The sequence below is a fragment of the Sciurus vulgaris genome (genome assembly GCF_902686455.1).
Source record: "Sciurus vulgaris genome assembly, chromosome: 9".
NCBI classification, from domain to species: Eukaryota; Metazoa; Chordata; class Mammalia; order Rodentia; family Sciuridae; genus Sciurus; species Sciurus vulgaris.
The window spans coordinates 8,439,303-8,453,714 of NC_136469.1; the positions used below are offsets into that span (position 1 = coordinate 8,439,303).

A 14,412-nucleotide genomic window follows, 5' to 3' on the forward strand; every position below is an offset into this window, starting at 1 on the left:
TACCAAAATATCTGGGACACTACGAAGGCAGTACTAAGAGGAAAGTTCATTGCATTGAGCTCTTTATTAAAAGAATAAAAAATCAACAAATAAATGACCTAACATTACATCTCAGAGCCCTAGAAAAAGAAGAGCAAATCAATACCAAAAACAGTAAAAGACAGGAAATGATCAACATCAGAGCTGAAATCAGTGAAGTTGAAACAAAAGAAACAATTGAAAAAATTGACAAAAGTTGGTCCTTTGAAAAAATTCAGTAAAATTGATAAACCCCTAGCCACACTAATGAAAAGAAAAAGAGAGAAGACCCAAATTAGTAAAATACTCGATGGAAAAGGAAATATCACAACAGACACAACTGAAATACAGAAGATAATTAGAAACTATTGTGAAAATTTATACTCCAATAAAATAGAAAATATTGAAGACATTGACAAATTTCTAGAGACATATGACCTACCTAAACTGAATCAGGAAGTCATACACAATTTAAACAGAACAATTTCAAGTAATAAAATAGAAGGTGCCATTAAAAGCCTACCAATTAAGAAAAGTCAGGGACCGGATTCTCAGCCAAGTTCTATAAGACCTTCAAAGAAAAATTAACACCAGTACTCCTCAAACTATTCTGTGAAATAGAAGAGGAGGGAACCCTTCAAAATTCATTCTATGAGGCTAATATCACTCTGATACCACAAGCAAAGACATATCAAGGAAAGAAATTGTCAGACCAATATACCTGATGAACATAGATGCAAAAATTCTCAATAAAATTCTGGCAACTTGCATACAAAAACATTAAAAAGATTGTGCACCACAATCAAGTGGGGCTCATCCCAGGGATGCAGGGTTGGTTCAACATATGGAAAAAATAAACATAGTTCATTATATCAATAGACTTAAAAACAAGAATCATATGATCATCTCAATAGATGCAGAAAAAGCATTTGACAAAATACAGCACCCTTTCATGTTCAAAACACTAGAAAATCTAGTAGGAACATACTTCAACATCATAAAAGCCATATATACTAAACCCAAGGCCAACATAATTCTAAACAGAGAAAATTTGAAAGCATTCCCTCTAAAACCTGGAGCAAGACAGGGATGTCCTCTTTTACCACTTTTATTCAACATTGCCCTTGAAACACTAGCCAGAGCAATTAGACAGACCAAAGAAATCAAAGGTATACAAATACATAAAGAAGAACTCAAACTATCACTATTTGCCAATGATATGATTCTATATTTGGAAGATCCAAAACTTCCATCAAAAATCTTCTAGAACTAATAAAGGAATCCAGCAAAGTAGCAGGATATAAAATCAATACCCATAAATCAAACACATTCCTATACATCAGTAATGAATCCACTGAAAGAGAAATAAAGAACACTACCCCATGCACAATCACTTCAAAAAATAAAATAAAATACTTGGGAATCAATTTAACAAAAGAGGTGAAAGACCTCTTCCCTGAAAACTACAGAAAACTAAAAAAGGAAATTGAAGAAGACCTTAGAAGATGGAAAGACCTCCCATGCTCCTAGATAGGCAAAATTAGTATTGTCAAAATGACCATACTACCAAAAGCATTACAAATTTAATACAATTCCTATTAAAATCCCAATGACTTTCTTCACAGAACTAGAAAAAGCAATGTTATGAAATTTATTTGGAAAAATAGAGAGACCCAGAATAACCAAAGCAATCCTTAGCATGAAAAGTGAAGCAGGAGGCATCACAATACTAGACCTCAAACTATACTATAGAGCTATAGTGATAAAAACAGCATGGTATTGGCACCAGAACAAACACATAGACCAATGGTACAGAAGACACAGAGACAAACCCACATAAATACAGCTGTCTCATACTAGACAAAGGTGCCAAAAACATTCACTGGAGAAAACAAAGCTTATTCAACAAATGGTGCTGGGAAAACCGGAAAGCCACATGTAACAAAATGAAATTAAAACTTTCTCTCTCACCCTGCAAGAAACTCAACTCACTGTGGATCACAGACATAGGCACTACAACAGAGACCCTGCAACTATTAGAAGAAAAAGTGCACCATGTTGGCCTAGGATCTGACTTCCTTAACAAGACCCCTAAAGCACAAGAGGTTGAATCAAGAATCAATAAATAGGCAGTCATGAAGCGAGCTGGCTGGGGAGCCAGGCCACCTACATCGCGGAGGTAGGTGGCGGGCAGCTATCCCACCCAGCCGGCAGGCCAAGGACAGACGTCATAACCGAGTGACCCTGCCTGACCCCTGCACCTAGGTCGGTGCCATCACTGGTTGGTTGCAGTTGCAGAGCCTACCCGACCACCATGTGGAGGTTAGTCGCCATCACAGAGTTAGCCAGAGGCTTCTTTATAGGCTGGCGCAGGCATTTTGAATTACTCCTGGGGGCGTGGCCATAATCATTGGAAGGGCAACTCCCTTCCTGAGACACCTACAGGAGACTAGAGGGACCTTTGACAAGACCCAGGAGCCAAGAAGAGGAGGTATTGAGAGACTCGGGACCAACTCAGAGCCACCAGGGAATACACCCCACCTGAAGGCCACCACCTGTAGAAGGCCAGCTTCCTACTGGAGCACCACATTATCAAGTTCCTCCAAGACTTCAGGCTACTGAAGGTTAAGAGGTGAGTTACTGGAAATCAACAGAGACAATATTAGTCAATAGAGGAAATCTGCAATATCCCAGAGTTGTAGATACCTGAACAATATGAGAAAACAAAGGAAGAAAATGTCCCAAACAAACCTAGATGGTATAAACAATAAAGTCCAATGACAGCATGGCAGAAGAAATGTCAGAAAGGGAGGTCAGAATGTACATAATCAAAACAATCAGGGAAGCAAACGAGGAGATGAAAGAGCAGATGCAGGCATTGAAGGAGGAGATGAAAGGGAAACTGCAGGCATTGAATGATCACACCAATCGACAGTTAAAAGAGCAAATAGAGGAAGCAAAAGATCATTTCAATAAAGAGTTAGAGATATTGGAAAAAACCAAACAGAAATCCTTGAAATGAAGGAAACAATAAACCAAATTAAAAACTCCATAGAAAGCATAACCAATAGGATAGAACACCTGGAAGACAGAACCTCAGACATTGAAGACAAAATATTTAAGTTGACCAAACAGAGAAGATGGTAAGAAATCATGAACAGAATCTATGAGAACTATGGGATATCATGGAAAGGCCAAATTTAAGAATTATTGGGATTGAGGAAGGCTTAGAGAAACAAGCCAAAGGAGTGAACAATCTATTCAATGAAATAATATCAGAAAATTTCCCAAATCTGAAGAATGAAATGGAAAATCAAGTACAAGAGGCATATAGGACTCTGAATACACAAAATTACAATATACCCACAACAAGGCACATTACAATGAAAATACCTAACATACAAAATAAAGACAATTTTAAAGGCTGCGAGAGAAAACAATCAAATTACATTCAGGGGGAAACCAATACGGATATCAGCAGATTTTTCAATCCAGACCCTAAAAGCTAGAAGGGCCTGGAACAACATTTTTCAAGCCCTGAAAGAAAATGGATGCCAACCAAGAATCTTATACCCAGCAAAACTTACCTTCAGATTTGACAATGAAATAAAATCTTTCTATGATAAACTAAAGCTAAAAGAATTTACAAAAAGAAAGCCAGCATTACAGAACATTGTCAGCAAAATATTCTATGAGGAAGGGATGAAATACAACAATGTAAATCAGCAAAGGGAGGAACTACCCTAAAGGAAAAGCCAAATAAAGGAAAAACCAAGTTGTGTCATAAAAAAAAAAAAAAAAATGAGCCAAATGACCGGGAATACAAATCATTTCTCAATAATAACCCTGAATGTAAATGGCCTGAACTCATCAATCAAAAGACATAGACTGGCAAATTGGATTAAAAAGAAAGCTCCAACAATTTGCTGCCTGCAAGAGACTCACCTCATAGAAAGTGATACCCACAGACTAAAGGTGAAAGGATGGGGAAAAACATACCATGCACATGGACACAGCAAAAAAGCTGGAGTATCCATCCTTATATCAGATAATGTGGACTTCAATCCAAAGTTAGTCAGAAGGGATAAAGAAGGACATTTCATACTGCTTCAGGGAAGCATAAATCAGCAAGACATAACAATCATGAATATCTATGCCCAGAACATTGGCTCATCCATGGACGTCAAAAAAATCCTTCTCAATGCCAGAAATCAAATAGACCACAACACAATAATACTAGATGATTTTAACACACCTCTCTCACCACTGGACAGATCCTCCAAACAAAAATTGAACAAAGAAACCATAGATCTCAAGAACAATCAATAATTTAGACTTAATGGACATTTATAGAATATACCATCCAACAAAGAGCAAATATACTTTCTTCTCAGCAGCACATGAATCCTTCTCTAAAATAGACCACAGTTTATGCCACAAAGCTACTGTTAGCAAATACAAGAAGATAGGTATAATATATTCTATCAGATCATAATGGATTGATTTAGAAATAAATGACAGAGTAAAAAACAGAAACTACTCCAACACCTGGAGATTAAATAATACACTATTGTATGATGAATGGATAACAGAAGATATCAGGAAGGAAATTTAAAAATTCTTAGAAGTAAATGAGAACAAAGACAAAGAAACAACATATCAAAATCTTTGGAACACTATGAAAGCAGTTCTTAGAGGAAAATTTATTTCATGGAGCAAATTCAATAAAAGAAGAAAAAATCAACAAGTAAATGACCCAGCACTACGGGTCAAAGCCCTAGAAAAAGAAGAACAGACCAGCACCAAAAGTAGTAGAAGATAGGAAATAGTTAAAATCAGAGCTGAAATCAATGAAATTGAAACAAAAGAAACAATCAAAAAAGTTGATAAAATAAATAGTTGGTTCTTTGAAAAAATAAACAAAATTGATAAACCCTTAGCCACACTAATAAAGAGAAGGAGAGAGAACACTCAAATTACTAAAATTTGGAATGAACAAGGAAATATCACAACAGACACGATTGAAATACAAAACATAATTAGAAGCTATTTTGAAAATCTATACTCCAACAAAATAGAAAATCAACAGGTTTCTAGAGACATGTGAATTACCTAAATGAACGAGGAGGACATACACAATTTAAATAGATCAATTTCAAGTAATGAAATAGAAGAAGTCATCAAAAGCCTACCAACAAAGAAAAGTCCGGGACCAGATGGGTTCTCAGCCAAGTTCTACAAAACCTTTAAAGAAGAGCTCATTCCAATACTCCTCAAAGTATTCCATGAAATAGAAGAGGAGGGAACCCTCCCAAACTCATTCTATGAAGCCAATATCACCCTGATACCTAAACCAGACAGAGACACATCGAGGAAAGAAAATTTCAGATCAATATCCTTAATGAACATTGAAGCAAAAATTCTAACAAAATCTTAGCAAATCACATACAAAAATATATTAAAAAGATAGTGCACCACGATCAAGTGGGTTTTATCCCAGGGATACAAGGTTGGTTGAACATCCGGAAATCAATAAATGTAATTCACCATATCAATAGACTTAAAGTCAAGAATCACATGATTATTTCAATAGATGCAGAAAAAGCATTTGATAAAATATAGCATCCCTTCATGCTCAAAACACTGGAAAAAATAGGGAGAGTGGGAACATTCCTTAACATTGTAAAGGCCATCTATGCTAAGCCCATGGCCAATATCATTCCAAATGGTGAAAAACTGAAAGTATTCCTCCTAAAAACTGGAACAAGGCAGGGATGCCCTCTTTCACCATTTCTATTCAACATCATCCTTGAAACTCTAGCCAGAGCAATTAGACAAACCAAAGAAATTAAAGGGTTATGAATAGGAAAAGAAGAACTCAAACTATCCCTATTTGCTGATGACATGATTATATATTTAGAGGAACCAGAAATTCCACCAGAAAAGTTTTAGAACTCATAAGTGAATTCAGTAAAGTAGCAGGATATAAGATTAATGTTCATAAATCCAATGCATTTTTATACATAAGTGATGATTCTTCAGAAAGAGAAGTTAGGAAAACTACCCCATTCAGAATAGCTTCAAAAAAAATAAAATACTTGGGAATCAATCTCACAAAAGAGGTAAAAGACCTCTACAATGAGAATTACAGAACACGAAATAAATTAAAGAAACCTTAGAAGATGGAAAGATCTCCCATGTTCTTGGATAGGCAGAATTAATATTGTCAAAATGGCCACACTACCAAAAGTGCTATACATATTCAATGCAATTCCAATTAAAATCCCAATGATTTTACCTTACAGAAATAGAGTAAGCAAACATGAAATTAATCTGGAAGAATAAGAAACTCAGAATAACTAAAGCAATCCTTAGCAGGAAGAGTGAAGCAGGAGGTATCGCAATACCAGAACTTCAACTATACTACAAAGCAATAGTAACAAAAACGGCATGGTATTGGCACCAAAATAGAAAGGTAGATCAATGGTACAGAATAGAAGACATGGACATAAGCCCAAATAAATAAAATTTTCTCATACTAGACAAAGATGCCAAAAATATGCAAAGGAGAAAAGATAGCCTCTTCAACAAATGGTGCTGGGAAAACTGGAAATCCACATGCAACAGAATGAAACTAAACCCCTATCTCCCACCCTGCACAAAAATCAACTCACAATGGATCAAGGACCTTGAAATCAGACCAGAAACCCTGCATCTTATAGAAGAAAAAGTAGTTCCAAATCTTCAACTTGTTGGCTTAGGATCAGACTTCCTTAACAGGACTCCCATAGCACAAGAAATAAAAGGAAGAATCAATAACTGGGATAGATTCAAACTAAATAGCTTTCTCTCAGCAAAGGAAACTATCAGCAATGCGAAGAGAGAGCCTACAGAGTGGGAGAAAATCTTTGCCACTCACACTTCAGATAGAGCACTAATTTCCAGAATATATAAAGAACTCAAAAAACTCTACACCAAGAATACAAATAACCCAATCAACAAATGGGCTAAGGAAATGAACAGACACTTCACAGAAGATCTACAAGCAATCAAGAAACATATGAAAAAATGTTCACCATCTTTGGTAATAAGAGAAATGCAAATCAAAACTACCCTAAGATTCCATCTCACTCCAATTAGAATGGTGATTATCAAGAATATAAGCAACAATAGGTGTTGGAGAAAAAGGTACACTCCTACATTGCTGGTGAGGCTGCAAATTAGTGCAGCCACTCTGGAAGGCAGTGTGGAGATTCCTTAGAAAACTTGGAATGGACCCACCATTTGACCCATCTATCCCACTCCTCAGCCTATACCCAAAGGACTTAAAATCAGCATACTACAAAGATACAGCCACATCAATGTTTATAGCTGTTCAATGCACCATAGCCAGATTTTGGAACCAACCTAGATGCCCCTCAATGATGAATGGATAAAGAAACTATGGTACATATATACAATGGAATATTACTCTGCCATAAAGAATAATAAAATTATGGCATTTGCAGGCAAATGGATGCAGTTGGAGAATATCATGCTAAGTGAGATAAGCCAATCTTAAAAAAGCGAAGGACAAATGATCTCACTAATAAGCGGATGATGACACATAATGGGGGGTGGGAGGGGGGCAAGAATGGAGGAAGGAGGGACTCTATAGAGGGATAAGAGGGGTGGGAGGGGTGAGGGGGAATAACAGAATGAATCAAAAACTATTACTCTAGGTAAATGTATGATTACACAAATGGTATGCCTCTACTTCATGTACAGAGAAACACGATGTATCCCATTTGTGTACAATAAAAATGAATTAAAGTAAAGAATCAATAAACGGGATGGACTCAATCTAAAAAGCTTCTTCTCAGTAAAGAAACAATCAATAATGTGAAGAGAGAGCCCACAGATTGAGAGAAAGTCTTTACCACATGTACCTCAGATAAAGCACTAATCTCTAAGATATATAAAGAACTCAAAAAACTTAACACCAAAAAACCAAATAACCCAATCAATAAATGGGCTAAGGAACTGAACTGAAGAAGATATACAATCAATCAATGAAAAAGTTTTCAACATCTCTAGCAATTAGAGAAATGCAAATCAAAACTACCTTAAGATTTCATCCCACTCCAGTCAGAATGGCAATTATCAAGAATACAAGCAACAATAAATGTTGGCGAGGATGTGGCTCATACATGGCTGGTGGGAATGCAAACTGGTGCAACCATCATGGAAAGCAGTATGGCGATTCCTAAGAACACTTGGAATGGACCTACCATTTAACCCAGTTATCCAGTTATCCACTCCTCCGTTTATACCCAGAGGACTTGAAATCAATATACTACAGTGATGCAGCCACATCAATGTTTATGGCAGCTCAATTCACAATAACTAAACTATGGAACCAACCTAGCTGCCCTTCAACAGTTGAATGAATAAAGAAAGTGATACACACACACACACACACACGCACACACACACAATGGAATATTACTCAGTTTTCAAGAAGAATGAAATTATGGCATTTGGTGTAAATGAATGGAGTTAAGGGAATATCATGCTAAGTGAAATAAGCCAAACCCAAAAAATGAAAGGCTGAATGTTTTTCTGATATGCAGAAGCTAATTCACAATAAGGAGAGGGGTAGGGGAGAATAGACTTATATTAGGTAAAAGGGAGTGAAGGGATGAGAAGGGGTATGCAGGTAGGAAGATAGTAGAGTGAAACAGATAATATTACCTCATGTACATGTATGACTGCATGACCCATGTGATCCTGCAATATGTATCATCAGAAAAATGAGAGACTACACTCTATGTATGATCTATCCAAATATATAAATGCATTCTTCTGTAATATGCAACTAATTAGAACAAATAAAATAATTAAAAATAAAGTTAACTTTCTCCCTTTTACTTTAGATTGCCTTCAGATTTCACTCTTCTGAACTTTATAAATTTTATTTATAGTCTTTATTCCTCAGACTAGATTTCTAGTAGTTTAATTACAGTAGCCCTCCTTTACCCTAGAGAATATGCTCTAAGACCCTCAGTGGGTGTCTGAAATATCAGATAGTACTGAACCCTATATGGGTTGAATATGCCTTATCCAAAATGCTTGGGACCAGAACTATTTTGAATTGGGGAGTTTCTTCAGAGTTTGAAATATACACATATGTAGATGTTCAGAGACGTGTTCGCTGAGGGTGAGGATGAACGACGCATACCCTACCTAGCCTTACCCAGCGTGCTTACTCAGACATCGGAGATCGAGCTATGAAGGCACAGATCTAACTTTATTTAGATTTAATTTAATTTTATTTATTTATTTTATTTAGGGTTGCACAGGACATATATAGACACATTATCCAATCAGGTTAACACGCTTGTTAAAGTATAACAGAGTCAGCCTATAGGTGAACTATACGTCAAGAGTTCAGGTAGTGTAAACAAACCAAGCATGCCTAAGCAATTCTTTTTTTTTTTCAATTAATTAATTAATTAATTTTAAATTTATTTTTATTGTAAACAAATGGGATACATGTTGTTTCTCTGTACATGAAGTAAAGGCATACCATTTGTGTAATCATACATTTACATAGGGTAATGGTGTTTGATTCATTGTTATTTTTTCCTCCCCCCCACCCCTCCCACCCCTCTTTTCCCTCTATACAGTCCCTCCTTCCTCCATTCTTACCCCCCTCCCACCCCCCCTATTATGTGTCATCATCCACTTATCAGGGAGATCATTCGTCCTTTGGTTTTTTGAGATTGGTTTGTCTCACTTAGCATGATATTCTCCAATTTCATCCATTTGCCTGCAAATGCCATGATTTTATTATTCTTTATAGCTGAGTAATATTCCATTGTATATATATATATATACCACAGTTTCTTTATCCATTCATCAACTGAAGGACATCTAGGTTGGTTCCACAGTCTGGCTATTGTGAATTGAGCAGCTATGAACATTGATGTGGCTGCATCTCTGTAGTATGCTGATTTTAAGTCCTTTGGTGATGGTGAGGATGTGGGGGAAAATGTACACTCATACATTGTTGGTGGTATTGCAAATTAGTGCAGCACTCTGGAAAGCAGTATGGAGATTCCTCAGAAAGTTTGGAATGGAACCACCATTTAACTCAGCTATCCCACTCCTTGGCCTATACCCAAAGGACTTAAAATCAGCATGCCTAAGCAATTCTGCCCAGCTACAGGTCTGAGACAAAGGACTGGGGGATTGGCAAGCTCCTGCACACAGCATGAGGCAAGGCAGTGTGGGCAAGCTCACATCACAGCTTGCTGGGATGCTTGACAGAACAAAGCCTACTCTCAGTTCAAACTCAGCCTCAGCAACTGCAAAGACCTTCATTACATGGCGAGTCTTTACCATGACCTGTTTCTCTGTCCAGACTGTTTGGCTTACTTGGACCAGGGTGTCAGGGACTGCTGTCGGATTAGCTTGAGGAATATTCCCTACACACACATACATAATGAGATTTATTTGTTATATATATGTGCGCACACATAATTAGATTTCTTAAGTTTAAAAATAAATTTCACTTAGGTTTCATATACAGCTTATATACATAGTCTAAATACAATTTTAAGCAATACCTTTAGTGTGCTGGTGTTTTTACTATGACCTGTGAATAAGATCAGCTGTAGAATTTTCCCTTGTGGTGTCCTACTGTGCTCAGAAAGTTATGGATTTTATGGCACTTTGGATTTTGGATTTTCAGGGAAGAGATGCTCAATCTACATGTACTATGTGCTTTCCTATTCATATGTACCAAAATAAAGTTTAATTTCTAAATTAGCCACAGTCTGAGATTAATAGCAATAATAAAATAGAACAACTATATCAATCTATTTGTATTAAGTATTATATGAATGTGGTCTCTCTCAAAATAGCATATTTGCCTGTATTCACCCTTCTTTTTGTGATGGCAATGTTTATGTGATTGTGATATTGTGAAATATATATTTGGTTTTCATCTATGCTTCCTGGCTTACAACTCCCTTTCCATGGTGGGTCTTAAAAAACTCTCATCTTCCCCTACTTTTCTGTCTTGGAGCTGGCAGCAAGAAATTCTCAGACCTAACCTTGTCTGATAGAACATCATGAGACCCTTCTCATTCCAGAGAGGTCCTGTCCCTGCACGGAATGGACACATTTAAGCACCTGTAGGTGTTAGGTGAATAGCTCACTTGTTGCACTTGTTGCTCTATGTCTGCTTTTACAGCACTTGATAACAGGTTTACATTTCTCCCAAGCAGATACTATAGAGTGCTTCAAATGAGAGTGATGATATTTTTTCTAACACAGAAGTTTAGAATCTAAGTGTTCTCATTACTGAGGCTGGAAGAGTAAACCCATAAATTTGACCTGTCATTTGTGAATACCTACTTTAAATAGTTTTTTAAGCACAACATAACAGCTGTCCTTGATTGCTGAAGCATCTGCACAGACCAGTGTTGCTGGGTTTCCCCAACCAGTCTGTTAGCAGGCATGCCTGTGAAATTAAGTCTCCATAAAAACCCAACAGGGCAGTGTTCAGAGAGCTTCTAGGTAGTTGAACACATGGAGGTTCCTGTTCCTCGCATACCGTGAGTCATGGAAACACCCATGCCCCTTCTCCCAACCTCATCCTGTGCATCTCTTCATCCATGTCCTGAGTAGTATTCTTTATAATAAACTGATAAACATAAGTATCTTCCTGAGTTCTGTGAGCCTCTCAAGCAAATTAATCCAACCTGGGGAGAAGGTTGTGCATATCCCAATTAGTAGCTGGTGAAGACAAGGGGCTTGCAAGTGCCATATACGTCGGGAGGCATGCAGGGTTCAATCTCGGGAACTGAGCAATGGCTCCAGACAGTGTCAGAATGTTATTGAATTAGAAGATGCCCCACTGATGTCCACTGCTGCAGAATTGATTACTTACTGGTGGGGAGAAACCCCACAACTTTGGAGGTCACAGAAGGCTTCCATATTGATAGTATTGTGTGAGCAGTGGTGAAATGAAGTGAACGACTTAGGCATTATGACCCATTAGCCTTCTGTTGATCTCTTACTTGGACACAACTGCATGACAAGCAGCTAGGAAGTGACTCCAGGACGGTTGTCTTATACAGTGTGCATACACTGGACAGATTCATGAGCCAGGGGTACAGAGCAGGACTGAGGGAGATTTCATCACGCTGCTCGGAATGGTATGCAATGTAAACATTACATATTAGTCACTTCTGGAACTTTTAATATTTTCTGACCTTGACTGACCTCCAGGAACTGTGAAAAGGAAACCACAGATGAGGGAAGGCTACTGAACTGAGTCCTGTAGGGAAAATTTCATGTGATGACTTCTTGGTTCGTCTTTTTGCCAGCTAGCCTGTAACCGTCGACAGGCTGCACGACCTCTCTAAGCCTGAGTCTTTATTTCTATATGGAGAAAACACTAACTTTATGGTGTGCGAATACTTAGCATGGTTCATAAATAGAGAGAGTACACAATCTGAGCAACGGCTGACAATCAGTGACAGCTATTATGTCGTCAAAACGATCTGAAGTAGGTGCTCACAGACGACAGGTCAGATGTACGGGCTTACTCTCCCGACCTCAGTAATGAGAACACCGAGATTCTAAACTTCTGTTTGAAAACAAAACCATCACCCGTCTGAAGCACTCGACAGCACCTCGGGGGAAATGTGGAACGGTTAGCAAGTGCTGTAAATGCAGACATGGCGCCACAAGCGAGCGTGTTCACCTGACACCTAGAGGTGCTTCCACGCGCCCACTCGGTGCAGGTCCCTAAGCAGGGCCGTTTCCTCTGCCGGTAACGGAACCCGAGCCGGGCGCCTCTGCGGCTCCGTTCACGAGTGCGAACTGGAAGCGGACAGTGGTTCTCCCGGTGCAACGAGCTGCGCGGCCCGCAAGGGAGGACGTTTAGGGGAAGCGGCGGTGACGTCTCAGCCGCCCCCGCTCGACTAGGAGACGCGCTCCCGGGTCCGGCTCCGCGCGGTTCCCGGCGTCCTCCGCCGGCGGCTTCCCCGTCGCCCTGGCAACCCGGCCGCCACCAATGGCAGCGGCGCGGCGCGGTCACGTGACCCCGCCCCTTCCCCGGCGGCGGCAACATGGCGGCCCCCGCGGGCGGTGGCGGCGGGCTGTGAAGCGCCCCACCGGCCGCCCTGCAGCCCTCCCGATGGCGTCGCCGGCCTGGGGGGCCCCGCGCGGGGGCCCGGACGCGCTCCCCGCAGACTCCGCCTCACAGGAAGACGAGGACTGTGACTCCGCGGACTGGACCGGCTCCTCGGGCTCCTGCGCCTCGGCCAGCGGCGCCTCCGAGTGAGTGCTGGAGGGGACCGGGCAGCCCGAGGGCGCACGTGGCCGCGCGGCGCCAGCCGGGACCGCTGCGTCCCGCGGAGTCTCGGGCCCGCCCGGCTTCCGCGCGGCCAGGGAATGTTCTGGAGGCTGCCTTCCCGGGTGGCTGCGCCCTTCCTGCTGCCGTCTGGGCGCCTCAGCCGCGCCGTGTGCTGAACGCGGACACCCTGCAGGTTTTCCGAGGCGGCTGCGTAGGTGTCCCCCCTGCGGGGAAGGTGACCGCTGTGGGCTGCGGGGTCGCGCCCCACCTGAGGACAGCCTCTGCCCCGTTTGTGCTGTGTTTCATGCATCCCCCTGGTTTTCTGTCTGGTCATAGTTGCTCTTTAAAGTACAGATCCCTGAGTGTGCTTTCCATGTTTGTATCCTTAATAATACCCTAAGTTTTTTTTTTTTTATTCACAATACCCAATATTTCATTTTTTAAGGAATCTGTTTTACTGTGGACGAAGAACTTTTTGGAAAAGCCAATCAGAACAGCTTGAAATGAATACCTAAATGTGAAAGTTTTAGGTACCAAACATCAACCCAGCTGATAAGGGACTGCCCTACAGACTTTCAAGATGGCATTTTATGGGTAGTTAGGAATAACAGTTACAAATAATGTGTATTCACGAGTAAGAGTTGCTCCTAAATTATTTTCACTTATAATTAAACATTTTTATTATTGTCTTTGTAAGTGTAGGAGGAAAGCCTGCTTAATACCTTCTAGAAACTTAAGAATAGATTGTATTCGTTAAGATTTAAACGAGTTTAAGAATATCAACTTTTTGTAATCTCTTTGTGACCTTTTAAAAAAATCAGTACAGGGGATTGAAACCTGGACCTCATGCAGGTTATGCAAGCACTCTACCTCAGAGCTACATCTTGAGCCCCTTTTATGTTTTGAGAGTGTCCTTCTAAGTTGTCTAGGATAGCCTTGAACTTGTGATCCTCCTGTCTCAGTCTCCCAAATAGCTGAGATTGTAGGCATGTACCACTGCACCCAGTTTGTTGTGGTCATTTAAAAGTATTTTAAAAATTCAT

At 39.8% G+C, this 14,412-nt stretch overlaps 1 protein-coding gene across 2 annotated transcripts in view; it reads left to right on the plus strand.

Moving 5' to 3' along the window:
- The first annotated feature begins 13,141 nt into the window (after positions 1–13,141).
- INTU (inturned planar cell polarity protein) overlaps positions 13,142–14,412 on the plus strand; it is an 84,656-nt gene continuing 83,385 nt past the window's right edge. For both annotated transcript variants that reach the window (XM_079153678.1, XM_079153679.1), the window contains exon 1: positions 13,142–13,353. In XM_079153678.1, coding sequence (XP_079009804.1) covers positions 13,211–13,353 — 143 coding nt within the window. In that variant the 5' untranslated portion in view covers positions 13,142–13,210. The remainder of the gene's footprint in view (positions 13,354–14,412) is intronic.